The 24,987-nt window shown below is 46.3% G+C and overlaps 1 protein-coding gene across 1 annotated transcript in view; it reads left to right on the plus strand.

Annotated features, from left to right (window-relative positions):
• The window catches only part of TOP1 (DNA topoisomerase I), a 37,410-nt gene extending 18,364 nt beyond the window's left edge, over nucleotides 1–19,046 (plus strand). Inside the window, exons 8-20 of the mRNA XM_009645473.2 lie at nucleotides 3,933–4,048; nucleotides 7,304–7,425; nucleotides 8,135–8,257; nucleotides 9,717–9,904; nucleotides 10,543–10,687; nucleotides 11,762–11,905; nucleotides 13,055–13,240; nucleotides 14,802–14,870; nucleotides 15,506–15,620; nucleotides 16,371–16,498; nucleotides 17,483–17,577; nucleotides 18,368–18,517; nucleotides 18,924–19,046. Of these exons, the coding sequence (XP_009643768.2) occupies nucleotides 3,933–4,048; nucleotides 7,304–7,425; nucleotides 8,135–8,257; nucleotides 9,717–9,904; nucleotides 10,543–10,687; nucleotides 11,762–11,905; nucleotides 13,055–13,240; nucleotides 14,802–14,870; nucleotides 15,506–15,620; nucleotides 16,371–16,498; nucleotides 17,483–17,577; nucleotides 18,368–18,517; nucleotides 18,924–19,026 (1,684 nt within the window). The 3' untranslated portion in view covers nucleotides 19,027–19,046. The remainder of the gene's footprint in view (nucleotides 1–3,932; nucleotides 4,049–7,303; nucleotides 7,426–8,134; nucleotides 8,258–9,716; nucleotides 9,905–10,542; nucleotides 10,688–11,761; nucleotides 11,906–13,054; nucleotides 13,241–14,801; nucleotides 14,871–15,505; nucleotides 15,621–16,370; nucleotides 16,499–17,482; nucleotides 17,578–18,367; nucleotides 18,518–18,923) is intronic.
• The last annotated feature ends 5,941 nt before the right edge of the window (nucleotides 19,047–24,987 follow it).

Here is a 24,987-nt window from a genome sequence, read left to right on the forward strand (position 1 = left end):
TATTTGTGTTATATAGAGGGTACAGCATGGGTGAGTGTCCATCTTTTTATTCTAGACAGATGTCAACTATGTGTCTCTCAAACCTGCTCCTGCCTCTGGCACAAAAATGAAAGTTGGTCAAGTGACCAGCTAAGCTTGAGCTGTTTGGAAAATGAATTTTGAAAATAAGTTTTGACTGGAGAGCACTTTCTGTCTTGCCCAGTGTCCTAAAGTAACATCACTGAGCAGCTGCAGTTGTGCTTTCACTCACTCTTAAATTTTTTTTTTAGAACCTTTTTTAAGTAAGTCTGAACTTTGTGGTTCATTTGGAAGACAGGCCTGTGCTGCATCAGTAGTACTATGTGTAAGAAACCTGCTGGATTTTTAACTATCCACAGTAATTTGAGCTATTGTTATTGCTTGATTTGAGGAGCTATTGTGTGTTTTGAAGTTTGGGCCTTAGTACTTCCCTCAATTTAATGCATATGTAGTTTTCAAAAGCATGTGTGTTTTCTGCACTCCTGTAATGTATTTTTATGACCTTTTGGGGATGATATTTCCATGAGCGTTTCCTTTTCTCAGATAATTTGGCTGGTTTTAATAGATCTGTGGTGTTGGGGAATTCCTTTGCAAACCTCTTCAATCCTTTCAGGTTCAGTTCTTTCACCCCCTTACTGATTCACCTTTGAAAAGAAAAATTCTTCTGTAGTGTTCATAGTCTTTGCATATTTCTCTTTGCTTGTCACAGCTTCCTCAGAACATCAGCACTTGCATAGGTTTTCATACTTGTGTACTCAAAACTATCCTGATTTTTTCTTTTTTTCCTCTGAGCAATCCACTTTTTTCTCGATCCCTTTGACAGCGTATTTTTAACGTGCTTTAACATTAACAAACTGTGGGGACATGAAGCAATAGGAAGATAGAGAAGGTCTCTTTAAGCCTTAACTACATGTTGTCTTTTTGGCTTTGTCTCAGCTGCCCTTGCTGGTTCTGTCTAACTTAATACTCTGTTATCACAGCTCCCTTTTATTATAGCCTGTATCCTTCAACAGCAAACCTTTACTGGAAAGCAGTGCTGTTCTCCCCTCACCTGCCTTGGCAGCACAGTCCCAGGTAGCTGTGTCAAGTTCTGGGATTTGCGCTTACGGCTGGGGAAAACTGCTTTTGAAAGCATGTTTTGCAAAACTTGGCAGTAGGTAACTGCATCTTTCTGCTGATGTTCCTGCTGTCCATCTGCAGCTTTGTATAGTGTGTCTTTGCTGGACAGGGTTTCATCTACGCTTCAGTTGTGCCTCTTAAGGGCATTTTATATTCCGAGTCAGTTTTCGAATGTCTTGATATCTTTTTCTGGCTGCTTCCTCAAGTGCTTGCTGCCTTGAGCATTTTCATCCTCACTTATGTGAATACTTGATGCTAGACATTCCCAAGGCATTGGCCTCGTTCATCACCATGTGGAGCTCTTTTAGAGGTCATTTTCACACCCTGTCAGCGTGTGAGGAATGTGTGATCCAGAAGTACACCTTATGAGCACTTCTCCCACCCTGTGTTATAGCGAGTTCATTTCCTTGAAATAACGTGTCCCTGAGAGATATTCTGGCTTTTTTCCTAAGAATCTTTTCTATTTTCATTCCAGTTGAAAAAACTTTCCTCAACTCTACCTTCCTGAGCTACCCTGGCATTCTTAGACAGGTTTGCTATGGGATTTAATCAAGGAACCTGTATGACTGATTAGCACAGTTTCTGCTGAAATCAGTAAGGCAGCTTTCCTAATAGGCAGCATTCTCCTTGCTCCCACAAACTCATTTTTAGAACGTTGCTTTAGGAGCAAAGGAGCTCCTTTCAAGGAGTCACCTTGGGCAGTGTTGCTGTAGTGCTTTTTTTGTTTAAAACCAAATGAGGGTGAAAAATTGGCTAACCTCAGGAGGCTCACTTTTACCTTTCATCTTAACACTTATGTATGAGGCTTTGGAAGGTGGAGGTGGGATTTGGAATGGTTTGTGATCTTTAGTGGCAAACTTTCTGGCTTCAAAACCACCCCATTCATTCTGTGTTTCCTTACAGCCCTCCCAAAAGGCACAATGTGTCTCCACTATCTATTTAAACTACTAACTTTCTAGTACTTCTTTTGCATGCGTCCCTTATAAAAGAACAGGAACGGGTAGAGGAACAGAATTTCTCATCAAATACCAGAGTGGTTAAAAACCACAGCTGAAAAGCAAGAATGACAAACCTAGCCTGTAAAGTAGCAGCTGCTGTGAATGATCCCCTCTTTTTTTCTTTTTTTTTTCTCCTTACCAGAATAAAAATACTCGTTGTCAGAGAGGATGGCCTTTTTCTGGCTGGGAGGAGGCGCAAATCGTTCAGATTTATTTTGTTGGAAGGAGCTTCTGGGTGGAAGAACCTAGGCCTCTGTTTGACAAAATATTTAGATTTCTAGCTTTTAATTAATTTAAAAAGCAATCATTAGGAATGTAAATATTTGGTATCTAGACTTCAAATGTCAATATCAGTTTCTTATATCAACTTAGTTTACTCAAGCCTTCTTCCCAGCCAGGGACTGAAATCTGACGTGCAGGTTTTGTACTGATAGCTGGGATTGTGTGCTTTTCTGTTAAAGATGTTACTGTGCTTCTCATGAGAAAGTCAGGTCCAGTGCTGTGATCAAAGATGTTGCCTTTCTAACTACAGCAAAGCTCTGTGTCCCGTGCAATTGTTGTTGTTCCTAAATTACTGATGTACAGGTACCTGTGAAGCATTTTGAGGGTCTTCTGGCAGAAGCTCTTTTCTCTATACAGTGCTTATCTTCTGTACAGTGACCCTGTTACCTCGTTAGGGATGAAGTGATCTGTATTTGTGTGTCACAGTTCCTGAGCAGCATGCTGCTGTGGCACCCAGAACGGCACTACTCTGTGGGGCTGACACTAGAGGGAAACTTAAACTTTTTTTTTTTTTATTGTCATGGCTGCTCAACAAAGTTGTCTGGGCAACTCAAAGACCGAGTGCTGTGACAGGTTAAAGGTCTTCCAGTTGATTAGTCACTGAGGTAAAATAGACCTTCTCAGCAGGGAACCCTATGCCAGCAGAGTGTAGCCGTAATGTTCTGGAAATCATGAAAGAAGTGCAGAGGGGAGGAGTGTGGAATCAGTGGCTTGGGAGCAGGGGGGAGAATACTGGCCTGGCAGTAGATGAATTGCTGACCCTGTGAGTTTGTTCAGTTAGAATGTGAGATTGGTGGCACCTACCTTGCTGTGTTCTGGTACCTGATGCATCATTTGCAAAACATTTTTATGGAGGGCTTTAAGGCAAGTTTGCAGTTTTCCTGTGCTACTCTGCTTTTTCTTCAAGTATGCTTTTCTGACCCAAAGAATTGGAATGAATTTAAAATGACAGAGCAGGTTTCAGTTTTTCTCATCCGAGCAGGTTTGTTCTAATTTAGGTCATAAATGAACATCTGTTTCTTTATCTCTGTCCTTAATGGCATACTTGTCCACATCTGAAAGCAGCTGCATAATATACTACAATTGTTTGGCTTTGCTGAGCAGGCATCCTGGACCTGATGTTAGATCACAGCTGACTCTAATTTGGCATAATCCTAGCTGCTTTACAAGACCAAATTCTTAATTTTCTTAAGTTCTAAGCTTTTTCAGCTGTGCCATTTTGTGAAAAGAGCAGCAAGTGGGAGGTGAGGGCTATGGTGTCATCGGATAACCTGTGACCCAAGTTGTTTGGTTCATGGACATGGTTGAGCTTTTTTTTTTTTTTTTTTTTTTTTTTTAAAAAAAAAGGTGAGGGGGGAATAAATGGTGACAGTGCATTGAATTATTTGTACTTGGTCAGTCCCTGGCAAAACAAGGATTGCTTGCTGATGTTATTTAGCATACTCTTATACACACATAGTAATAAATGAAGATTAGGAGCTTAAAATTGTATTGGTTCATATTTCTTTCTTGAAGGTGGGAAGAAGAACGCTACCCTGAAGGCATTAAATGGAAGTTCCTAGAGCATAAAGGTCCTGTATTTGCTCCACCATATGAACCTCTGCCTGAAAATGTCAAGTTTTATTATGATGGTGAGTTAAACTGTGTTTCTACTTGCTGGGAAAAGAAATACACATTCTCATGGTATTATGATGTTTTTCTGGGGACTGAAGAGATGAGGAGGTGGTTTTGGTTTAGTGGTTAGCTTAAAAGAAGTTCCTCAACGGCTAAGTGAAGGAGCGATCTGTAGAAGTAAAGGAGCAGCCTGCTGAATTCTGCTAACTGAGTTGACACAGAGATGAACTGGTTCTCACTCTGTTATGGCGGTAAATCGCTCCGGTTACTTAACAGTATGAGAGTGTCTTATGCCTGAGAGTAGCAGTGTATATAACCAGTAGAGTATGTAATTGTCACTACTTCGTCACTGGTCACCTTTAGGCTTGCTCTGTTTTATTTAACCTTACGAATTGCAACTTCAATCATCTGTGATGAAATTCATGATCACTTTGTGGCATGAGTGGAATAAGAGACAATTGGATTCCGATACAGATTATTAGGATCTTGTAGGAATGCGTGGGATGACCCTGGCCTCAAGGACACAGCCTTGTGGTGTAAGTCATGGTCCCACTCACTAATCATTGTGTGTGGTACAACTAATTGATGTGGGATTCAAATATGCTGGGCTGACTGGTTGTTACAGGCTTATGTGGAAGGGATTATGTGATGCCTGCTGGAGACCAGACTTGATGACCCGTGTGTTTCCTTTTAGTCCTGTGATCATGTTAAATGAAGGGTCAAATTAACCCAGGACTGAATGAAGTGGGAGGCATTTGAATAGATGAAAATGTAATTTTTGGTGAAGGGGACATCTGTGCATGGAACTCTTCCAGGAGCAACGTGTTGTTTTCATGTGACATGACACAGTATTTCTAAATACTGAGAAATAGGCGGCATTCATTTTCAGCAACAATGTAGTGAAATAAACATATTGCATCCTATTAAAGGCTGTCACCAAGCAAGTAGCACAGTGATCAGGCACGTCTACAGACTTCTTTCTTAAGGTTTGATAAGACCTTGTTGCAAAGTTGGATTTTTTTTCCCCTCTATTGAAGAATGTATGAGCTCTCTCCTGCTGTCTAGAGGAGGAGGGGCAAATTGCAGGCAGCAATAAGCCTCTCTTCATGAAATAGATGGCTAGATAGAAACCTCTAGGAAGTGCAGAGATTTTTGCAACCTCTGTCTCTGTCATGGCAGAAATTCATCAATAGGTCAACAATTAAAGGGTGGGCAGGGGGGTCTGGCAAATAAAGCAATCATGTAAGTCTTCCTTGAGAAACTAGGCAAAAAAATCAGATGTCTGATTTACACAGCAGCTGCCGAGAGCCACTTTCTGTGCTCACAAGGCATTGTCTAATTCCAAGATTATCCTAGGATGATTTGTAGAGTCCAGTAATCATGCTACGGCTGGCCAGCCAGCTGCCAGGCTGCAGGCTCTCACTGGAGGAATCTGTCCCTTGCCTAGTGATTGCGTTGCGGTGAGACTGCCTGTTTTCATCTAGCGTAATGACTGCTGGACCTATTGTTAGTGCTTACAATATTAGACTCAGTGAAGGAGCTTGAAATGCCAACACTTTCTTTTAAGGCTTGACTATATGTTTGAGTGACTGTGGGTTAACAAGCTACTGCTCATACCCCAGAGATGAAGTAGGAGAGTAGATGGCGGCGACTGTGTTTCAGTCTCTTCTGCTTGTTATGGCCTCTGGTTCCTCTCTGGTTTTCAGTTTTTAAGTCAGGTAATAAATATTCACAGCTCTGGAATAAACCTTTTTTTTTTCTTTTCCAGCCCTGTCACCAAAAGCCTTTTCAAATCTTTGTAAAAAAGAGGAAATTGAGTCTAATGAAATAGATTCTAAAGTGATTAGATAAAGGTGACTGAGCGTTCAGCAATTTGGGAAAAATATCAGTCATTTGAGCTGCATAACATGTTACTAACTTGATAGCCTCTTTCCAGCTAGACTCAAAGCCTGGAAAAACCGTTTCCCTTGCTGTCTCTCCCTTCCCCCATTTCCTGTTATAAGCAAACAAATGCTGTATTTTAGGTTGCAGCTTAAAAATTGGCAGAGTTACTGTTGGTTTAATTTAATTGTGGAATATTCTCAGATCATTGGGAGGACCTTTTGCTAAGTCCTTTTTTACAAGGGTTTGTAGATCTTAAAGCTTTATAGCTGACATCTATGCTTTAATTTTAGAGATGATGCAACTTCTTAAAATGTAGTAAATCGAAAGTGTGGTATTTTTTTTTCCAAGAGGATAGAATCAACAGTAGTGTTTCTTGTATTGACTTTTGTGCAGTAAAATGGTTGTTAAAAAATCCACAGGTGTTGACTGTCTGCCAGCCCATTGGGACTTTAAATATTTCTTGCAACTGGCTGGAGATGTGAGCTGCATGCAAAGTCCTTCACAGAGATCACTGGCACCTCAAGTGTCATCAGGAATGCAATCTGGACCAAAAAGATGCTCAATAGGAATGTTAGATGTCGAATCCACAGCTTCGATGTTGCAGCAGCCTCTTTTCCCTTGTGTTTTAAAATCTTCCCTTGCAGCAATTTCACTTTGTACTGCAGTCTTGCAGATAAGCTGAAATGTGACCTCCCCATTCACTGAAAGCTCAGTCTTTCTTAAATATTACTAGCTTTTGAGCCTGATTTGGAGACACAGGAGTGCATTCCCACAGCAAAGGCAACAATTAGCAGGATTCTGACACGTTTCCCTGCAGTGAAGGGTAGTTAAATATTTGACATTGCTTTCCAGCCTATTTGTGGTGTGTACATAGGAAGGGCTCTTCCTGGCTAGAAATAGCTAGAGGCTACAAGGGGTGTTCCACAGCAGAGTCCCTCTCTGGATAGAACAAGAATACAGAGGTTGTATTTCCCATATCTCTGAGTGCTGGAATATGAAATTTAATAAAATCCCTTGCCTCTTTCACTTCAAACAGCAGTATCTCCCCAGGAGCGTACGCACCACTGGGATGTCTCAGCATAGGGTTTCCTGCAGGAGGCCTTTTCCCCTTCCTGCACTGTGTCTCTCAGACGTTTCTCATCAGATTGCTATTGCTTTTTTTAATGTTTAGATTTCAGAGGAAACTTTTTTCAAAATGTTTATGATAGAAGTCAAGCAATTGTGCCCCTCTTGTTTCCTTTGTCCATCCAATTTGCTGTACTATGTAACATTTTTAAGAAAAACCTCTGTGGTAAAAATACAGTGTCCTTTAAGGTAGTTACTATGGCCTCTTTCTGGTTTCAATTCCTGTTTACCATTTTGTTTAAAAAGAAAACCTTTCTTTGTAGGTAAAGTCATGAAGCTGAGCACCAAAGCAGAAGAAGTTGCCACATTCTTTGCAAAAATGCTTGATCATGAGTACACTACAAAGGAGATCTTCAGGAAAAACTTTTTCAAAGACTGGAGAAAGGTACGCAATGACTGCACGCATGGCCAGTGTCTCCTCGGCACTGGACAGTGAAAAGGGGCTGCTGTTCCATGCACAGGAAAGTTAGCTTGAGGCACCTGAAAGCTGCCTCAGATTGTAGCTGTAAAGTTTCCAGTTTATCCTGTAGTTTCACCAGGAAGGTTCCTATCATAAATACCTTTCTAAAGCAAAAAAGTCAGACTTCTCCCAAACAAATTTGCCTGTATAGCATGACGAGGTATGGCTGATCTGGCTGTTACGTGCCTTGTTGAAGAGTCAGCTTTATATTGGAAAGAAACCCCTTCCAAAGACCTAAAACTCAGAACTTTGCCTCAGTCAACTTATCATCCGTAAGATTAAACCTTTAGATCAGTTGATGCAGTTTTCCTAAATGGGTTACTGGGTTTTTCTCCCTATCCCTCAACAGTCCCAGCCACTGTTCAGTGTGAGAGCGCTTGGGGTGGTGGTACAGCACTGCCAGTGCTCGCAGGGATCAGACTGCTGGAAGGCCAGCCCTCCACGTGCTCGGCTTCTTGTCCTTTTCTCTTTGACCTTAGCTGGAGTGAGCATGTGCAAGAATTTGGGAGTTCTTGGGAGTTTATTGTGAGAGCCTGTCTAGTGTTCCTGTTAACTGCCTGGGATAGGGTAAGCTCTACTGTGCGTGAAAACTTACTGTGTATGAAAACTTAAGGCACTACTTTCTTTCTGCAAGGAAATGACCTCTGAAGAGAAGAGCACTATCACCAACCTCAGCAAGTGTGACTTCACCCACATGAGCCAGTATTTCAAAGCTCAGTCGGAAGCTAGGAAACAGATGTCCAAGGAGGAGAAACAGGTACCAGGGGGAATTCTAAGAGACTTCTTGATTCTTAGCTGGCTTGTAAACATCTTTGTGTAATCATTGCTCTGCCTACCTTGTGGTAAGCCAGTGTTTACTACCTTTCAAGTTATTACTTTCATGTTAACTGTAGGACTCTCTACTACGCAGCTCAGGTAGGGTAGAGCACTGTGTTTACAGCTGAATCTTCATCCTGACTTAAAATGATATCAATAGGGCTAAGGCTCCTGATCCTGCTTAAGTAAGTAAAGAGAATCAGAGGTGCTACCTCCATGGGAGCCTTGGTCCCTGACCAGTAATAAACACTGGATATTCAGTTAAGGATAGCTTTTCATTTTAGAAGCTCCTTGGGTTTGGAGGGCAAAATTGGGGATGGTAGAAAGGATGCAGCAATGACATTAGTGAATAAAGTGAGAGAAGAAATCTTAAATATCAGGTAATGCAGTTTTCTGAATAAAAAATCAAACTTTATTTTCCAGTAGCATGGCTACAGTGGCTTGTGGGGAGAGAATTAAATAGTTTTTAGATGACCGAGACTTAGTGCAATGGAAGTTGGAAACTTGCCCCAAGTTCTCACTTGATCTTTTGCAACGCTACAGTAATTGTCCTTTGAGTGAGGGGCCTGGCAGCTTGGAAGTATGGTCTTTGGGGTCAGAGGGGTCCCACCAAAACAGAGAGCCCGTGTCTTATTGCTGTTTCCATTTGATAAACGCGTGGGTCAGCCCTTCTCAGTTTCCTTCTGTGGTAGCTGTTACAATGGAGCAGAACTGGCTTTTTCTGTTAGTTTCTTAGCTGGTGCACCAGTGCTGTCTATGGGTCAGATGTTTTATTTTGGGCTGCAGTGTTTTTATTTTTCCTTCCATATAATTAAGAGTTTAAGCACAGAAGTATGCAGTGAAATCTCAGCACATTTTTACTTAGGAGACTATGTTCTACTTCTAAGACCATTTGCTGACACAGGCTTGACATGCGGCAGACTGGAGACATTCCTCTGCCTGCTTTCCGATGCTGAGTTCAAACACAGAAGTCTGAGGGTTTTATACATAAACAACAAGATATAAAGTCTGGTGGGTGTCAAATGCTCAATAGACTACAAAGCAGCAGTACTGTGCTGCTGGGGCTGCCCTTGTAGCTGTGGTATGTAGATAGAGGTAAATGCCTCTATTGTGGCAAAATTGTAGCTGTCTTCACCAGTCCTAATCTGTGTCCCTCAAGTACAAGTTTTAAGAGATTCCTTCACGTTTTCTGGTTTGTGCTGCTTGCATTTTATGAATGCTTTTCTGGATAGTCTGCTGCTCTGTGTATTGATACAGCACTTGGCATGATGGGGATCTGGTTTTGAGTTGGGTCTTCAGCATTAGTGTGGTGCAAATGTCAAAATTTTTTAAGTCTTGGCATTTAGAGATGTGTGCGGTGCTGGGTATATCATACCGTCTTTGCTTTTGACGTTTTACAGAAAATCAAAGAGGAGAATGAGCGGCTATTGAAGGAATATGGTTACTGTGTGATGGACAACCACAAGGAGAGGATTGCCAACTTTAAGATTGAACCCCCAGGTCTCTTCCGAGGTCGTGGAAACCATCCCAAAATGGGCATGTTGAAGAGGCGCATCATGCCAGAAGACATCATCATTAACTGCAGCAAGTGAGCACTGGATGCTTCACACGTTGGCTTTGCTTTCTAGAAAGGATAGCTTCTTTTTTAAAATCCTGTATAGGTTGATATTCAAGCATGTAGAAATATGCATGCTGCTTATCTCATATGGATAAGACACTGAGTCATGCGAGCAAAGACTGAGCAAGGCTATCACGCGTTTCATGTAGAACTCTGTCAGTATATTTTCTTCCTCATGCCTACAGCCTACATCTGCTTAAACAGTCTTTCCTGCTAGTATTGCCAAAAATTAATTTTATTCTAGGTGGGTTGCCCTATTTCGTCTGCCTTGATGTCGAAGGCTAAGTTTTGGTGGGCTTCTCTTCAGTCTCGTCCTGCTAAGTGTCTGCACTATTGCAGTGTCCCCAAATCAAAGATGGTCCTAGCAATGTGTGTTCCCACCTATAGTATAATTCTTCAGCAGATACTTATTGATAGCAGTTACATTTCTGATCTTTGGCTGTTCACTTTGATTCACTTGATTTCCTGCTTGTGGAAATATGTAGTTGTGTTGCCTCAGCTTCTTTCCCTGTGCTTCTTTGTGTGATGGTATTCATTACTTTCTCTATTTTCATGCTGTGAAAGTGTCTTTAAATCGGTTTTATTTGCTGTTTTGTAATTCTCTGCAGGGATTCCAAGATTCCTTCCCCTCCACCAGGACACAAATGGAAGGAGGTCCGGCATGACAACAAGGTTACCTGGCTGGTGTCATGGACCGAGAACATCCAAGGCTCTATCAAATACATCATGCTGAACCCTAGCTCAAGAATTAAGGTAAAGATCTAGTTTAAAAAAAAAAAAAAAGGTTTTTTGCTGGTCATGTCTCCAAGAAACAAACGTAGCCGTGGGCTAGGAGAGAGATAGGAAATAGAGCTGTCTTGCTATTTCATCCTATACTTATTGAAAAACATAGGAAAGTTCCTGTGCTTCTGTTCCACTTGAAAAAAAAGAATACAATTGCTGCACAAGAGAGCAGATGAAATCTGGAAAACTTCTATTGAAAAGCATCGTTGTGTCATTCCTAGTAGGAGTCCTTTACTCTGTGTAAATCTAAAAGGAAGCAATTTATCCAAGAACAGACTTGCTCTGGTTGATATTTTATCTAGTTTTGGCCCTAACTTCCCCTGTCTGATAGTGTAGTGAAGTTCTAACCGTGGGTTGCTAATTAGTCAATTACAAAAGTGTGGCTAGGCTACTGGCTGAGAAGGCTGGTAAGGAGCTCATGACTGACGGAAAACAAACCCTGCTGTGGGACCAAATAGCCAGTCAGTGAATCAGTTCCATAAAAGCAATGATAAACCTGTTGAAAAGTAAATAGCCTTCAGTTTTGGGAGTAGGATTCAAGTTCTTCTCATTAAGCCTTCTTTAAAGAGATTTCTTTTTTCCTGTATTGGAAACAAGGGGTTTGTCCTACAAGTATAGGGAAAAATCTCTCTTCCTTATGAATTCATGCCCTCTTTTTGCCATGGCTTGAATATATAATAATGATGATGAACTGTTGATGTTGCTTTTACATTTTATGGGTGTTTAATTACACAGCTGAAAGAACATAAGTGTCGTCTGAATAAAGCAGAGGAAACCATTTATATGTTGAGAAGCATGGAAGACATAGTATCTTTTGTGTCTTTACAGTTGCTTCTATGGGAGCATTTAATATTGTGGAAATCTGAATTACCTACAGCTGTGTGGCAGCATAGTTTGAAGCTGAGCTGTTCAGCAGCAAAATCTCAGTGCTTTTGTGCAGTGAGACCATTTGCCACACACAGACTTGCAAAGCCTTGAGATGCAAATTGAAACTGGTCCTTTGCCTGTTTTCTGATGCTGACTCTGTTCCAACTTTCTCTGCAGGGTGAGAAGGACTGGCAGAAGTATGAGACAGCTCGGAGGTTGAAGAAGTGCGTAGATAAAATCCGAAATCAATATCGAGAAGACTGGAAATCCAAAGAGATGAAAGTACGGCAGAGGGCTGTGGCGCTGTACTTCATTGACAAAGTAAGCTCGTTACCCAGCACATTCCTCTTACCTTTCCTGTCCTGCTGGGAATACTCAGGAACGCTGTGTGTCTGTTCCTAAGGCAGAACGGAGCCCAGTTACTAAGGTATCCTGAGACTTCCTGGTGGGCAGGCTCCTGTCTGCTTTTCCTTCCCATTACCTGGAATCCAGAGCAATAAACTATTGTACTGAGCATGGCTATTTCAGGCAGCATTGTTTTAGTTCATGCAAAATTCACAGCCTGGTTCCAGAATCGCCCAGTTGGATTACTGGGAAGTTTATGTGGGCCTTTTGTCTCCAGCTGTTTCAGTTTTCCTGCTGGGAATTTCTGCTGGTCTGTCACCTCTTTAGTTCGAGGTCACAGTTGTGAAGTTACATAAGTATGCTAATTTTTTCACCACAGCGTGAAGAAAACTGCAGTTGTATTGATGCATTTTTAAAGCCAGTTCCCAGAGAGCTGTTGCCCTGGTAGTGTATGGTGTCTTGATCACCTACATTAGCAGGTTTTGTTCAAAATAGTTTGGCATAAACCAAGGAATATTGATTTGAATGATTATGGTTTCATAAGAACACTGAAGGTTTTTCTTCAAAAATTAGAAATTGGTTTAGCCAGTACTGTCAAACCGCATTTTTTTATGCAGCCAAATGTGGCCTTTAGATTATTTATGTCCTATATGCTACCATTTAGCGTGCAGTGAAGAGCTAGGATCATAGAAGATGAACAACTAACTTTATGATTTTGTAGCAGGTTGAGTTCATGTGGAAGTCAGTTTGATTTTTTAAAAAAAATACCACGTTTTGAAATGGATTTCCATTAGTCGGAACTGTCTTACAGTTTGAGTTACTTAATGAGTGAAAGTTGCTGAAACATCTTGCTTTAAACTTCTTGTAAAAAAAAATAATAAGGTATATTGATAGACCAGTAGATTTGTGGCTTTAGTGTAGAGTAATTTAAAACAGATTTAAAGAGAACTTAAGGTTGTTTTTATTAGAATTATGTAAGTGTCAATTTTGTCCAAAGGCATTTTCTCACTTTCTCTTCTCCTATTGACACTGCTGATTCCAGGCCAGTGTCTGAAATTTTTCAGCATCTATACATTACTGGGATGGTTTGAAATGCTTACCTCTCTTGTCTTGATATAAATGTAGCTTGCCCTGAGAGCTGGTAATGAAAAAGAAGAAGGAGAGACAGCTGACACTGTGGGCTGCTGCTCTCTGAGAGTAGAACATATCAAGCTGCATCCTGAACTGGATGGCCAGGAATACGTGGTTGAGTTCGACTTCCTCGGAAAAGACTCCATCCGATACTACAACAAAGTCCCTGTTGAGAAGAGGGTAAGGCATCTCCACAAACACATACATAGACTGAATTGCAGAAAAATCTGGTCAATATAGTTCGATGGCAGTAACAGGATGCTTCGTCACTAGTCAGGTGCCTAGCCAGAAAATCAGTCAGTTGATGTTCTTCCATTTTATTAGCAGTGCCATGGAAGATAAGGCGTGTGGTGTGACATAACCCAGCAGATGAGATACTTAAACATCTTATTGCTCTTCCCTGTGGTCTCAGTGTCAAGAGTTGGCATAACATAACTGTAACAGCCACGTTAGATGAGTTTCTCAGGTCTCATTCTGGTCAGCAGAGTTGGTTTTGTCACCTGTAGATGCTAGAGTTCTAGGCTCATATGACAAATAATAGCATTAAAAGTTCTGAAATACAGCACTGGATGGCACTGTGGGAGTAGCAGTTTGACTTGGGCTTTCATGATACCAGCTTCTTGGTCACCGTGGTTTTGTTCATGTTGGAGCTGAGTCCTCACTGAGGTAGGTCTTGATCTTGGGTGCTCCAGAGCATACAGAGTAAGTGCGCTGATACTTCTGGCCTATGAACCTGGGTGTCTACCAACCAAGACTTCTTTCCTAGGCAATGTTAATTCTTTTATTTCTTTGTCATCCACCATTTTCAAGTCAGCTGTGATTTTGACTTCATTCCAGAATAGATCCCCATCCAGCAGCGTGAACCTGGAGGGCGCTATTCAAAAAGCTTTGCATCTGGCCCACAGCTCTGCAGTCAGCAAAGTATTTTAGACACCGTGTGTATAATACTGTGGTAATTGGAAAGACAGTCAGCAGTAAATATTGGCCTCTTGGGGAGCAAAACAACTGAAAAGAAAAAAACAAACTATAGCTGCTATAGAAATGAGCATGTGCTGAAATTCTTACTTTTCTTGTTTAAAGAAGAAAACATTTTTCCTGTTTAAATTTCTTGGTATTGGTATCTCTTGGTGTGTCTTCAGTGTTTACAATGGAGAATTGATTGTTGTGGAACCAGAAATCTTTGTATATTAGGTGTCTATAGAATAAGAATGTGTGGTGTTGAGATTCGGATTTGGAGCACACAGAGCTGGGATTTGTGAACTCTCTATAATCAAAGATGCTTTGATCATTCTCCCTACTCCAGTGAGACCTGTTTTGGGCGGAACTGTGTGAAATATTAATGCAGAAATGAGAAGGGTTGGGTTTTGTTAACTTCCCTCCATGGGAAATGGCTCAGGGGTCTCTTTGGCTGGAGTAATGAAATAAAGGAAAGGTGGTAGCTTTGGGGTCTCCTCTGTTAGGCAGCTAAGCCAGAGCAGGATCAGGTCTCCTGCAATCTTGGATCTAAAGGATGAGATAGAGGGCATTGAATGCTCAGGACTCCTCTTGCTGGGGAGGAACCTTCAACACAAGTGTATTGAGAGATGCGTCTTTGCCTTGTGGGGAAGTAACATCCAACATCGTCACTGTTGCCTGAAAACGGTTTAAGTGGCTCCCTGGCAGTCTTGCTTCCTTATGTATTACTGCTACCGAGCATTGTCTTGTCTGTGTGCCTGAAATTACCAGTTTTCTTTCCCTGCAGGTGTTTAAGAATCTTCAGCTGTTCATGGAGAACAAGCAGCCTGAGGATGACCTCTTTGACCGCCTCAATGTAAGCACGTAGTTGATGGTGAGGGATGGTGGTAGAGCACCATGAACAGGCTCACTCTGCACTAGGCAATAACAGCGTCTCTGTTCCAGAAATGGTTTCAGTGGCAATTTTCTTCCAGAGCTGGCCTGAGCGGCCTAAAAGCAGTGTGAGTCTGTCTCAGTCTGGTGTCTGTATTGCCCACAGGTTCCTGAGACAATGGGCTTTGGTCCTGGTGAGCCTGTCTGGCTCTGACTTGGGGAGGTTTTTTCAGAGTACAGAGAAGATAATTGTGTGAGGTGACAAATTTTCAGATGCCATCCCCATCTGCACATTTGGCTCTATGGGGGAGCACTGTGGTGGTTCAGGCACCTTCCCTGGGGTGTGACAGGCACACTGCTACCTGTTGGGAACCAAAACCTCTGCACTGAAGAAGACTTTTTTGGCCACTTGTGGTACTCGATACCAATCTAATACTTGTTGGTTCTTTGTTCACATTTCCTGTGGTTTCAGTAATGTGGCCATTCTGTTGTGGTCAGGTCTGAGTACACTAGGCTTCAGCTGTGAACTGCATGTCTTAGTCAGCCATATGTCCAGTGATTTCACAAATGCTGTGGTCGATTCTAGTGCTAACTTTCATCTCCTTTCTGCTTCTTTAGACCAGTATCTTAAATAAACACCTTCAAGACCTTATGGAGGGACTGACAGCCAAGGTATTCCGTACTTACAATGCCTCCATCACGCTACAGCAGCAGCTCAAGGAGCTCACTAATCGTAAGTCTGGTCCTTGAAACTGTGAGGGGAACAGATCTTATCCTGCAATACAGACCTGGCTTCCTTGGCTTAGCCATGAGTCTTTTATTTGTACACCAGGTCCTCATTGCAGTTCTCCCAGTGCACATGTTAGACAGCTGAGGTGTGACCAAAAATCTGCTGCCAGACAATCTTTTGGGGTAGTTGAGCAGCTCAGGACTGGGTCAGGGCAGCGCTGGCTGGTGAGCACACCAAGGTGTGCCTGCTAGTTTATGCTTGTCCTATGCTTGTCCTTCACTAAATATCTTACTTGCTTTCTGTTAATTGTAAATAAAGTTCTATAGGTGGCAGGCAGGCAGTTGCATCTGTAACAGCCCCATGTTTCTTGGCTGCTCATTCACAACCTCTGTTGTCAAGCACTGCTAGCTTGCACTTTACAAAGTGGGCACGTTGGATCTGTGAATCCCAATAGTGTCTTGAGCAGTATGGTCCTGCTGTCCTCTGCCATGAGCATGGATGTGCTTCCCCTCTCCTGAGTGGCAAATGAAGTCTTTGTTGCTGTCAAAGAAACCATCCCAGAAAGAGTTAGGGCCCGGGATGGAAGTGGTCAGGCTCTTATGACTGTAATAAAGAGTGCAGCATTGAGACTGGCCCGTCAGAGGGGAAGGTCAGTTCTGCAGTGACTGCGAGCTTGCAGAGTTGGTGGGACACTGGCTGGGGCTGCACAGTCCTGGAGAACCCACTTGTTCACCACCTTCTTGTACTTTGCAGCGGATGACAACATCCCAGCGAAGATCCTTTCCTATAACCGTGCCAACAGAGCGGTTGCCATTTTGTGTAACCACCAGAGGGCTCCGCCGAAGACCTTCGAGAAGTCCATGATGAACCTGCAGAGCAAGGTACCCCCACCCTTGCCCAGCTCTTGGGTTGGGGCAGGGCTCCAAGTGCTGCATCTCGGAACTCAAGTTTGCTTTCATTTGGGGTGGAACGGAAGCAGAGCCTGCTTTTTCCTGTCAGGAGTTGGTTAATGCTGCCTCAGAGATGGGCCTGCTTGGAGAGGAGTAGTAAGCTTGAAAGGGACACCTTTCTGTCTGAGTCGTCTTTTACTTGTAAAGGCCAAGACCAGACCCTTTTTATCTGTCCTTCATCCCATAGCTATGTGTTCTGCTGCCATTGACACTTCAGAGCAGCAGTCTCTAGATCTGATTTGTGTCTCCTAAAGAACCCAGAGTGGGTGTCCACTCCTGTTGCATGACAGGCCAGTGTCAGTGCAGGCTGTGTACATGGTACATGATGCCCCTCTGACTTGACCTCTTCCTTTGCAGATTGTTTCTGGTGAAGGCCATGAGGTCCAAAGGGGTTAGGTCTGTTCCTGGTCTGCCTTTAGAATAACCTTCACAATAAGGACTTCTGGTTTGGCACTGCAGTGTCCCCTGCTTCTGTAACACCTAACATGGCTGCCTTCACCCTAGATCTTAGAGCTTGGGGGATGTTTAAGGGGAATGGTTGAATAGGGGCTGCAAAATGCTGAGTCTCCCTAAATCCTAAACTTACTGGAGAAGAACTGCCTGAAGCCTTAACAGCTTTCAGCCTGTAGGATTTGGGGCACCTGCTTGGTTGTAGCTGTGTGAGAAAGCTCCCAGCGCCACCTTGTCTTTGGAAATAAGGGGGGCCCTATTTTCTGAGGGGAATATTTCACCACACTAGGCTTTGCAGCGAACTGAAAGGCCAGTGGCCTGATTGTTCTGCAGAAGTGGGTCTGAGCACTGGTAGATTCTGAACGTGGTCACAAACTCACTCCCTGGGTCGTGCTGCCCAGGGGTGACTGCCACAGTTGTCAGCAGCTTGTTCACAGTGCTGCCGTCTGGTTTTGCCTCTCCTAGATCGATGCCAAGAAGGAGCAGTTAGCTGATGCCAGGAGAGAACTGAAAAGCGCCAAAGCTGATGCCAAGGTCCGGAGGGATGAGAAGTCTAAAAAGTAAGGCTGGTGTTACCAGGCTGTGCAACGCTCCCAGTACTCTCAGCTCCAGATGGGTCCTTCACCCTGTGTTCTGTTTCCCCAGCCTGTGATCTGGGAAGACTTCCTCAGGCTTTCTTGTTCCCTCTTTATTCTGTGCATGAAGAAATTACCTTCAAGCTGAGGACTATAGGGGGTCTGACACTGCAGTTCCTGATGTGGTCACTAGCACTGGTCTGGTCTGTGTCATCCCTCTGAGCCGAGCACTGACCGGTACTCAACCACCCTGCTGCCTGGGACCAAGCAGAGCAATGGGGTCCAGTGTGCAGCATTGCCTTCGTAATGGGGAGCCAGGAGTTACACAATTGCACACGCACTTTTCTGGGTTCTGCTCTGCTCTGTTGGAAGCCCGTGGTGCAGATGATGTACTCTGACTCTGTGTGGGCTCTGCAGAATAGCCACGGGGTGCTGGGTTAGGGGATGTCTGAAAGCAGAATCACAGCATGACTATTACAGACGGATAGATGGGCTGGTTTTAAAGCGGGTGTAGCATCAGTACAGTTCAGGCTGTTGCTTCCAACCCTTTAAAACAAAACTGCTACTTAAGATTTCTGCTCTGCCTCTTTGAAAATGTCAGTTCTTTAATTGCATGTGCTGAGTGTTTTGTGGACTGTCTGCGCTGACACAGCTGCCCTTTGTGGCTGGTGGCATTGCTTACCTTGAGCAGAGTCCCTTTGGGTTCCCACAGTGCTGCCATCTCAAGCCCAGCAGGCTATTAGACATTAAATGCTTTGATTCTTTCCCACCCCAGGACAGTGGAGAGCAAGAAGAAAGCAGTGCAGAGGATTGAGGAGCAACTGATGAAGCTGGAGGTTCAGGCTACAGATAGGGAGGAGAACAAGCAGATCGCTTTGGGCACCTCCAAACTCAACTATCTGGATCCCAGGATCTCTGTTGCTTGGTAAGTGTCTGCCTGGGGTGTGCTGGAAGAAACCAGCCCCACGCTTGGTTCTTGTCCCCCCAGTTAGCAGGCAAGGGCTGTGGCTGAGAGCAGTGCCCCTGTGCTGCCAGAGACTTCTGTCTCTGTGGCCTTCCCTTGTATCTTCCAATGGTTTCAGGAAGTTAAAAAAGAGTCTGTTGAGGCAAGTGTAATGTGCCAGCCAGAGCCAGCACCGCGCTGGGAGGTGGTGGGTTGGAGAACCTGCAGGCTCTAACACCAGGAGGCTGGTTGTGCTCAGCTGGGTAGCGTGTCTTGTAATGGAGCAGAGCTAGGAAGGTGCCGGGGGAGAGCAGGGCAGTTCTTCTGCACAGCGAGGGGTTGAGTAACTGTGCTTGCGTTGGCTCTAACAGTGTCTCCTCTTCTGCAGGTGTAAGAAGTGGGGAATTCCTATAGAGAAGATTTATAACAAAACCCAACGAGAGAAATTTGCCTGGGCTATTGACATGGCAGAGGAAGACTATGAGTTTTAACCTGTTTTTAATGAGCTGAATTTTATGGGAAAAAAAAAAAGGGGAGTAGCCTGGTTTTTAGGGAGATTGATAAACTGTGAGCCTTACTTGTCCTTGGATGCTGGGGAAGGGGGAGGAAAGGGGCAAGTGAGCATCAGATAAAACAGCCAACATCTTGCAGAGAGCATAACCTGGAAATATCCTAAAGGAGCTGAGCCAGTTGTCCTATGGACAACTTATTTAAAAATGTTTCAGAGATCCAAATTCTAGCTGTCTGGTTTGTGTGGTTTTTCTCTTGAGGCAGGGCAAGTGGATGGGGGATTTGTCAACCTTCCGCCAGGCAAATTCACCATCACACTGAGAGCGTGGGAATCTTTAGCTACTGTATACAAAATCCAATTATATTGGTGCGTTTTTACAGTTAGGGTTTTGCAATAACTTCTATATTTTAATAGAAAATGGACTCCTTAACCCCTGCCCTTCCCCTCCCCCTCCTGCCCCATTTCAGAATTTAACAAATAAACAAAATTTAAGAAACCCAACGCACCTGTTACAGCTGTCACTATAGTCATGGAAATACCCAAATCTTTTTTAATTTGTCACTTGAAACAGTCGTGGCATTGGAACATGAATTACAAATATCTACCACATTTGTTCAGAGCAAAGCGTGATGGGAAATCGGCCTCCTGACTTGAGTGTTCCTTTTTTAAATGTGAATTTTTATTTCTTTTAATTATTTTAAAATATTTAAACAGGTTTTTTTTTTTCTTCTTGATCTTAAAGATCGTGTAGATTTGGGGAGCGGGTGGGGGGAGGGGGCCATGTGGTGGGGACACGCGTGTGGAATTTGAGGACAAGTGGAATTGGCAACCAGTGACATTCCTATCACCCTTTGTTCTGAACACGCTCTGTACACTTCAAGAATATCTACTTTTTAGGTTTGTCAGACTATTTTACCTTTTTCCCCCCCTTTTTTTCTAAGCCCCACTCCCCTCTTTTACTTGAAAGATTTTATTGTGTAAAAAGAAGTTTCACAGGTCAATAAATTTCGAGGGAGATGAGCATCGGTCCAAAAAGGAAAATAATCAAGATTTTAGGGCTTTTATTTTTTCTTTTGTAATTGTGTAAAAAAATTTTAAAAAATTAAAAAGCAGAATTTTAATGTGAAACCTTTTTTTGCTATAATCATTAGTTTTAGAGGCATTGTTAGCGTAGTGTGTGTGCGAAGACCATTTCCTGCAGCCTTTCCTCAACAAGTATCTTCTATTTTTATCATGAATTCCCTTTTAATCAACTGTAGGTTATTTAAAATAAATTCCTACAACTTAACTGAGTGTTGGTGTCCGTGTGTTCTTTCACCTCGGGCCCTGGGCCATGAGGTCCCCTAGGTCCCTAGGCTGGGGGGTAGATGGTGTGCCTGGTGCCGTGTTGTTTCTGCAGCCCCCAAACAGCAGGTGCTGCCTCCGTAGCGAGGCGCCTGAGCCTTTCTCCTTCGAGCAGGGCTGCGCAGAGGACGTTGAGGCCACGGCAAGGGCCGCGTGTGTTGGGATTGACCCAGCAGTTGTGTCTCCATCAGGGGTGAGCTGCGAGTTTGGGGGTTCGTAACGATGCCAGGGATCTGAAATGAAGCACCTGGCCATGGCCAGCTTCTGGAAGGGATAACGCTTTCCACAGCTGCTGACGTTCTGCGTAGCCGTCACTGTTGCTTGCTTGTGTTGTCATGGTGGCTTTGGTCGGTCGGTGTGGTCACGCAGCCAGACCCTCTGTGGGCGGAGGAGTTGGTCCTACAGCATCACAGCATGGGTGGGGTGTTCTGGAGCCCCGGTTAGGGGCATGGAGAGCTGACGAGGCTGTCCTGCTGGCCAGCGATCCTGCTGCTCGCTCATGAGCTCACCTTAATGCTGGGGCTTGGGGTGCTCCGTCAGCTCGCCTGGTGCCCAGATCCCTCCTTTGCTCCCTGCGTGGCAGTGTGCTTGCCTGGGTTGGTTTGTGCACCCCCAGGGGAAGCTGCCTTGAGTAATGCGCTTAAATATTGGCAGCCCAAGCTCTTTGGGCACAGAGCTGCCCAGTTCCTGTTCCCAACCCCAGCAATAACAGCCTGAAGGGTTTTATTCCGTGTTAATAAGCTGCTTGGTCCCTGCTGGAGCCCTGTCCATGTGCAGCCTGCCCAGCAAGCCCAGGAGCGTGCCCTCATCCCAAGGTGTGGCTGCAGATGCCGGGTAAAGATCCCTTCTGGGATTCATGGGCTGCATTTGTGAGTTAGCGGGAACATCAGGAATGTGGCCTTGCCTGTGTATTTGGGGTCCCTGCACGCATCCCTGGAAATGGAGGCCATGGCTTCAGGGAAATGGGAAGTGGCCTGAGGCAGCAGGAGCGAGGGGCAGAGCCGGGCTGACCTCTGGCAGGCGGGGTGGGATGGTGCTTGTCTGGGGCCGGGTGGCCCCTGTGGTGGGGTGTTTTTCAGCTCTTGTTCTTTTGGAGAGGGTGCCTTTGCGGGGGAGAGCCAGGGCACGCTGCAGCTGGGTGCAGCAGAAGGAATGGCATCATGAGCGTGCGGGTTTTCCTTTACTCCGTGTTGCTGATGGGAAGGTTCTCTGCACTGATCTTTGTGCCCAGGCTGTAGCGTGTGCTCAGGAGCCTGGAAGCCGTATCCCTGCTCCAGTGTTCTGGCTAGCCCAGGAGGAGAGAGGGGCTGGGGCTGCATGTGGAGAGTGCTCTGGGGTGCTGGGGCAGAGGGTGCTGTGGGGAAGCAGGGCTGCCCCTGGGGGCCCAAGCAGTGCTCAGCAGAAGGAGCTGGAGGGTGGGGGCTTGGGGGCAGGGGCTGGTCTCCCTTGTGCCATACGAGCTTGGCATCCTCGGCTCCTGCTGGGGAGATGATGGACCCCTGGAGCTGGCAGTGCCAGCAGCAGAGGGGAGTCCTGTGTCCCTCCCAGCCAGTGGCCTGTCCCTGCCTAGCTCTGATCTTTCCTGCTTCACCCCTACATGATCAGTGGTCACTGTGGGTTTCCATGCAATGCACCTCAGCATGGGTTTGCTCTGCCTCCCATGGGCCGTCTTCTCCCCTCATCCTGGGAAAACCCCTGTCTGGTGCAGCGGGGAGCAAGCGGCGTGTGGTGGGAGCTGATCTGCTCTTCCTGGCAGGGTTTCTCTGCTGCCTTTTATTAGCCCGCAGCCCTCCGCAGGGAGGGGGATGGTGGGAGAGCAGCACCCTCTCCTTCCCCTTGCGGCTGGGAAGGGCAGGAGGCTGGGCAGGGACACGGGCTGATAGAGGCATCCATCTCCCTGGCACTGGAGAGCAGCCCAGGGCCCAGTGTTCTTGGGGAGCCTGGAGCAGACACAGCCCTGGCTCCTCTGCAAGCACCTCCCGGTCACCCCGCTGCTGGGGCAGCACTTGCTGGGCTTCCAAACCCCACGAGGGTGGCGGCAGGGTTGGGCTCAGCTGCGCAGGAGCCGAGCAGGGCTGCCTGCCGCCTGCTGTGATGTTCTCAGGCACTTCGTTGTGCCTGCAAAAACTCAGTTTGGCAGGAGCCACCATTTACTCTCTGGGGCCTTTCCAAGGTGCAGCGGAGAAAATGCCAGTGGAGAGGGAAAGGGGCTCATTGTGCTCCCAACCTGCCCGTGCCTGGAACAATGCAGCCCGTAAAAATATCCTTTCTATTTATACAGCCCGCCCTCCCCGTGTTCAGACCTGGACAAATTAAATTCCCATACCCTACGCTGCTGAGCAGGGAAATGGGCTTCTCCCCCTGCCCCATTGAATGCAACAGGGAGGGATGCGCTCCCGCAGAGGGGGATCCCCCACCCCAGCATCGCCGCCGGCAGATCCCCCTTCTCCCCAGAGATGGCCGGGTGCCCTGGCCAGGCAGGGGGCTCTGGGGCCTCATTCTGGAGGTGCAAGGCTGGGCTGACGTCCCAGGCTGGACCGTGCTGTGCCTCTCCATGTCAGTGGTGGTGGAAAATCAGCCCTTGAAAAGGCGCTGGGCTCCCTCTGAACCCTGGGGAGCACAGGCGCTCCCCTGCCGGCCCTGTCCCGGGCAGGGAGCTGAGGAGGATTTAATCTGTATTTTTGCCTGTGATACGGCAAGGTCAGGATCACACATCCCGCGCTTTAAATGGAGAAGTCCCAGATCCCGTTGACTCACTGTGCAAACAGCAAAACATGCCTCATCCCGCTTTGCATCCCACCTCTGCAGCACCCGGTCCTCACCTGCCCCAGTGCCACCACCCCGGTGCAGCTTTCCTGCCCTGCAACAGGGCTTATGTTTGGCAGCAAGGGAAACTGAGGCAGTGGTAACGTGATCAGTGGAGGGGGCCAAATTTAGGTTGAAACTGGATCTTGTGTGTTGTGAGCCCATGGACAGGGCCCAACAGCCAAGGGAATTCTGCAAACCCGGTTGGATGCAGCCCCATCCCCCTTGAAGTCTTACAGCATTCAGGGGTTGGAAATTGAAACCAGGTGAATTCAGGGTATTAAAAAAGTGTGTGCTCCCCTAGCAACATCGGGGAGTGGGGACGGGGAACCTGGAGCTCTAGCGGGTTTCCCATCAGGTGCCGGTTTGTAATCCAGAGGGATTTCGCAGCGCCTGGAAGGGGCAGGAGGGGGCGGGAGGCCCCCCTGCCTGCGGGCACGGCTTCGCCCCAGCTCCTCCATGAGCGCCCTGCACGCGGCAGGCACCGCGCCAGCACCCGCAGCGGCGCTGCGGCCCCCAGCGGGTCTGCTTTCCATCCCCGGCAAAAAACCGCCTTGCACTGCTCTGTGTCTGCTAACACCACCCTGGGGCGGGAGGTAGCTCAGCACCGCGTTCCCTGCGGGTTTTCCAAATCCTGCTCCCTGCAGGACCGGGGGAAGCTCTTCCCTGATGGTGATTTTCTTGGCCCATGAGCTGGTTTCTCATTTACCCACCCCAGGCAGCGCAGAACAGACAGGAACGAATAAATAACCTGGAGTCATGCAGCTCTCCTGGGGATTGCAAGCTGCCGAGTACCGCTCACTCCGTGAAGGATTGGGCACCGCCCCTCCACACGCGGTCCCCAGGACGGGAGAGAGAGGCATCCATTCCCAGACACTGCTGTCAGAGGGATGCTGGGCTGCAGGGACCCCCACCCTCACCCCTGGGGTGGCCTCAGGGTTTTGTTTCCCTGGATTTTGCTCCCCAGCCCTTGAGCAAGGCCAGAAACTGGCTGTTAGCCTGCTGCCTGTTCCTGGGCAGAGGATGCAGCTGCTCCGTGAATCCCGCAGGATGCTGGCGGATCGGCACCCCATGCTTCGGGGAAAACCCCTTCTCCCAGAGGTGTTTGCCAGGGGAAACTTGCAGAGCCCACCCGCTCCGCTGCCGTGTGATGAACACAACCCAGGGACTTTCTTCAAAAGCAAAGCGTGCCTGACCCACTGAGGACCAAAGCCCGGGCAGGGCAGAGCAGGACAGGATAACAGGGATAGGATGGGATTTTCCGCTGCCCTGAGGGGCCGGGAGCGATTGCCTGCAGCCTGGCCGGTGCAGGAGCCCCCGGGACCACCGAGCGAGGCTGGCAGGCAGCAGAGAAAGGCGGTCTCGCATGCTGTCAAATGCAACTGTGAAATTCCTCGGCATGCAGCATCGTGGACTCAGAGAGTTAATGTAGGGCTAAAAAGCAATGAGCAAAACTCGGAGAATTAAAAAATATCATTGCCGACACCTCATCGCAAACCACCGCCTCCATGCCCTGGCCACGCCGGGCTCCGGGGCTGGGGAGACGCCGGATGGGTGCTCTCTGTCAGCACGAACAGGCGGCACTTGGGAGTGAGGGAGTTATCTTTTTTGTTTCTTTGATGGCCACACTCCCTTCTCAGGTTTTGCCCTCAAAAAACAAGGGTGTGCCCATAATGCTCAACTATTTTAAGACCACTGGGAGCCGGCTGCTTCCTGCCGGTCCTGAGCGAGGCCGCTTCACAAGCAAGGAGCCACTTCCCCAGCGGGAGCGGGGCAGGGGGCACTGTCGCCC

This window comes from Egretta garzetta, unplaced genomic scaffold (assembly GCF_000687185.1).
Source record: "Egretta garzetta isolate BGI_Z169 unplaced genomic scaffold, ASM68718v1 scaffold188, whole genome shotgun sequence".
Lineage (NCBI taxonomy): Eukaryota > Metazoa > Chordata > Aves > Pelecaniformes > Ardeidae > Egretta > Egretta garzetta.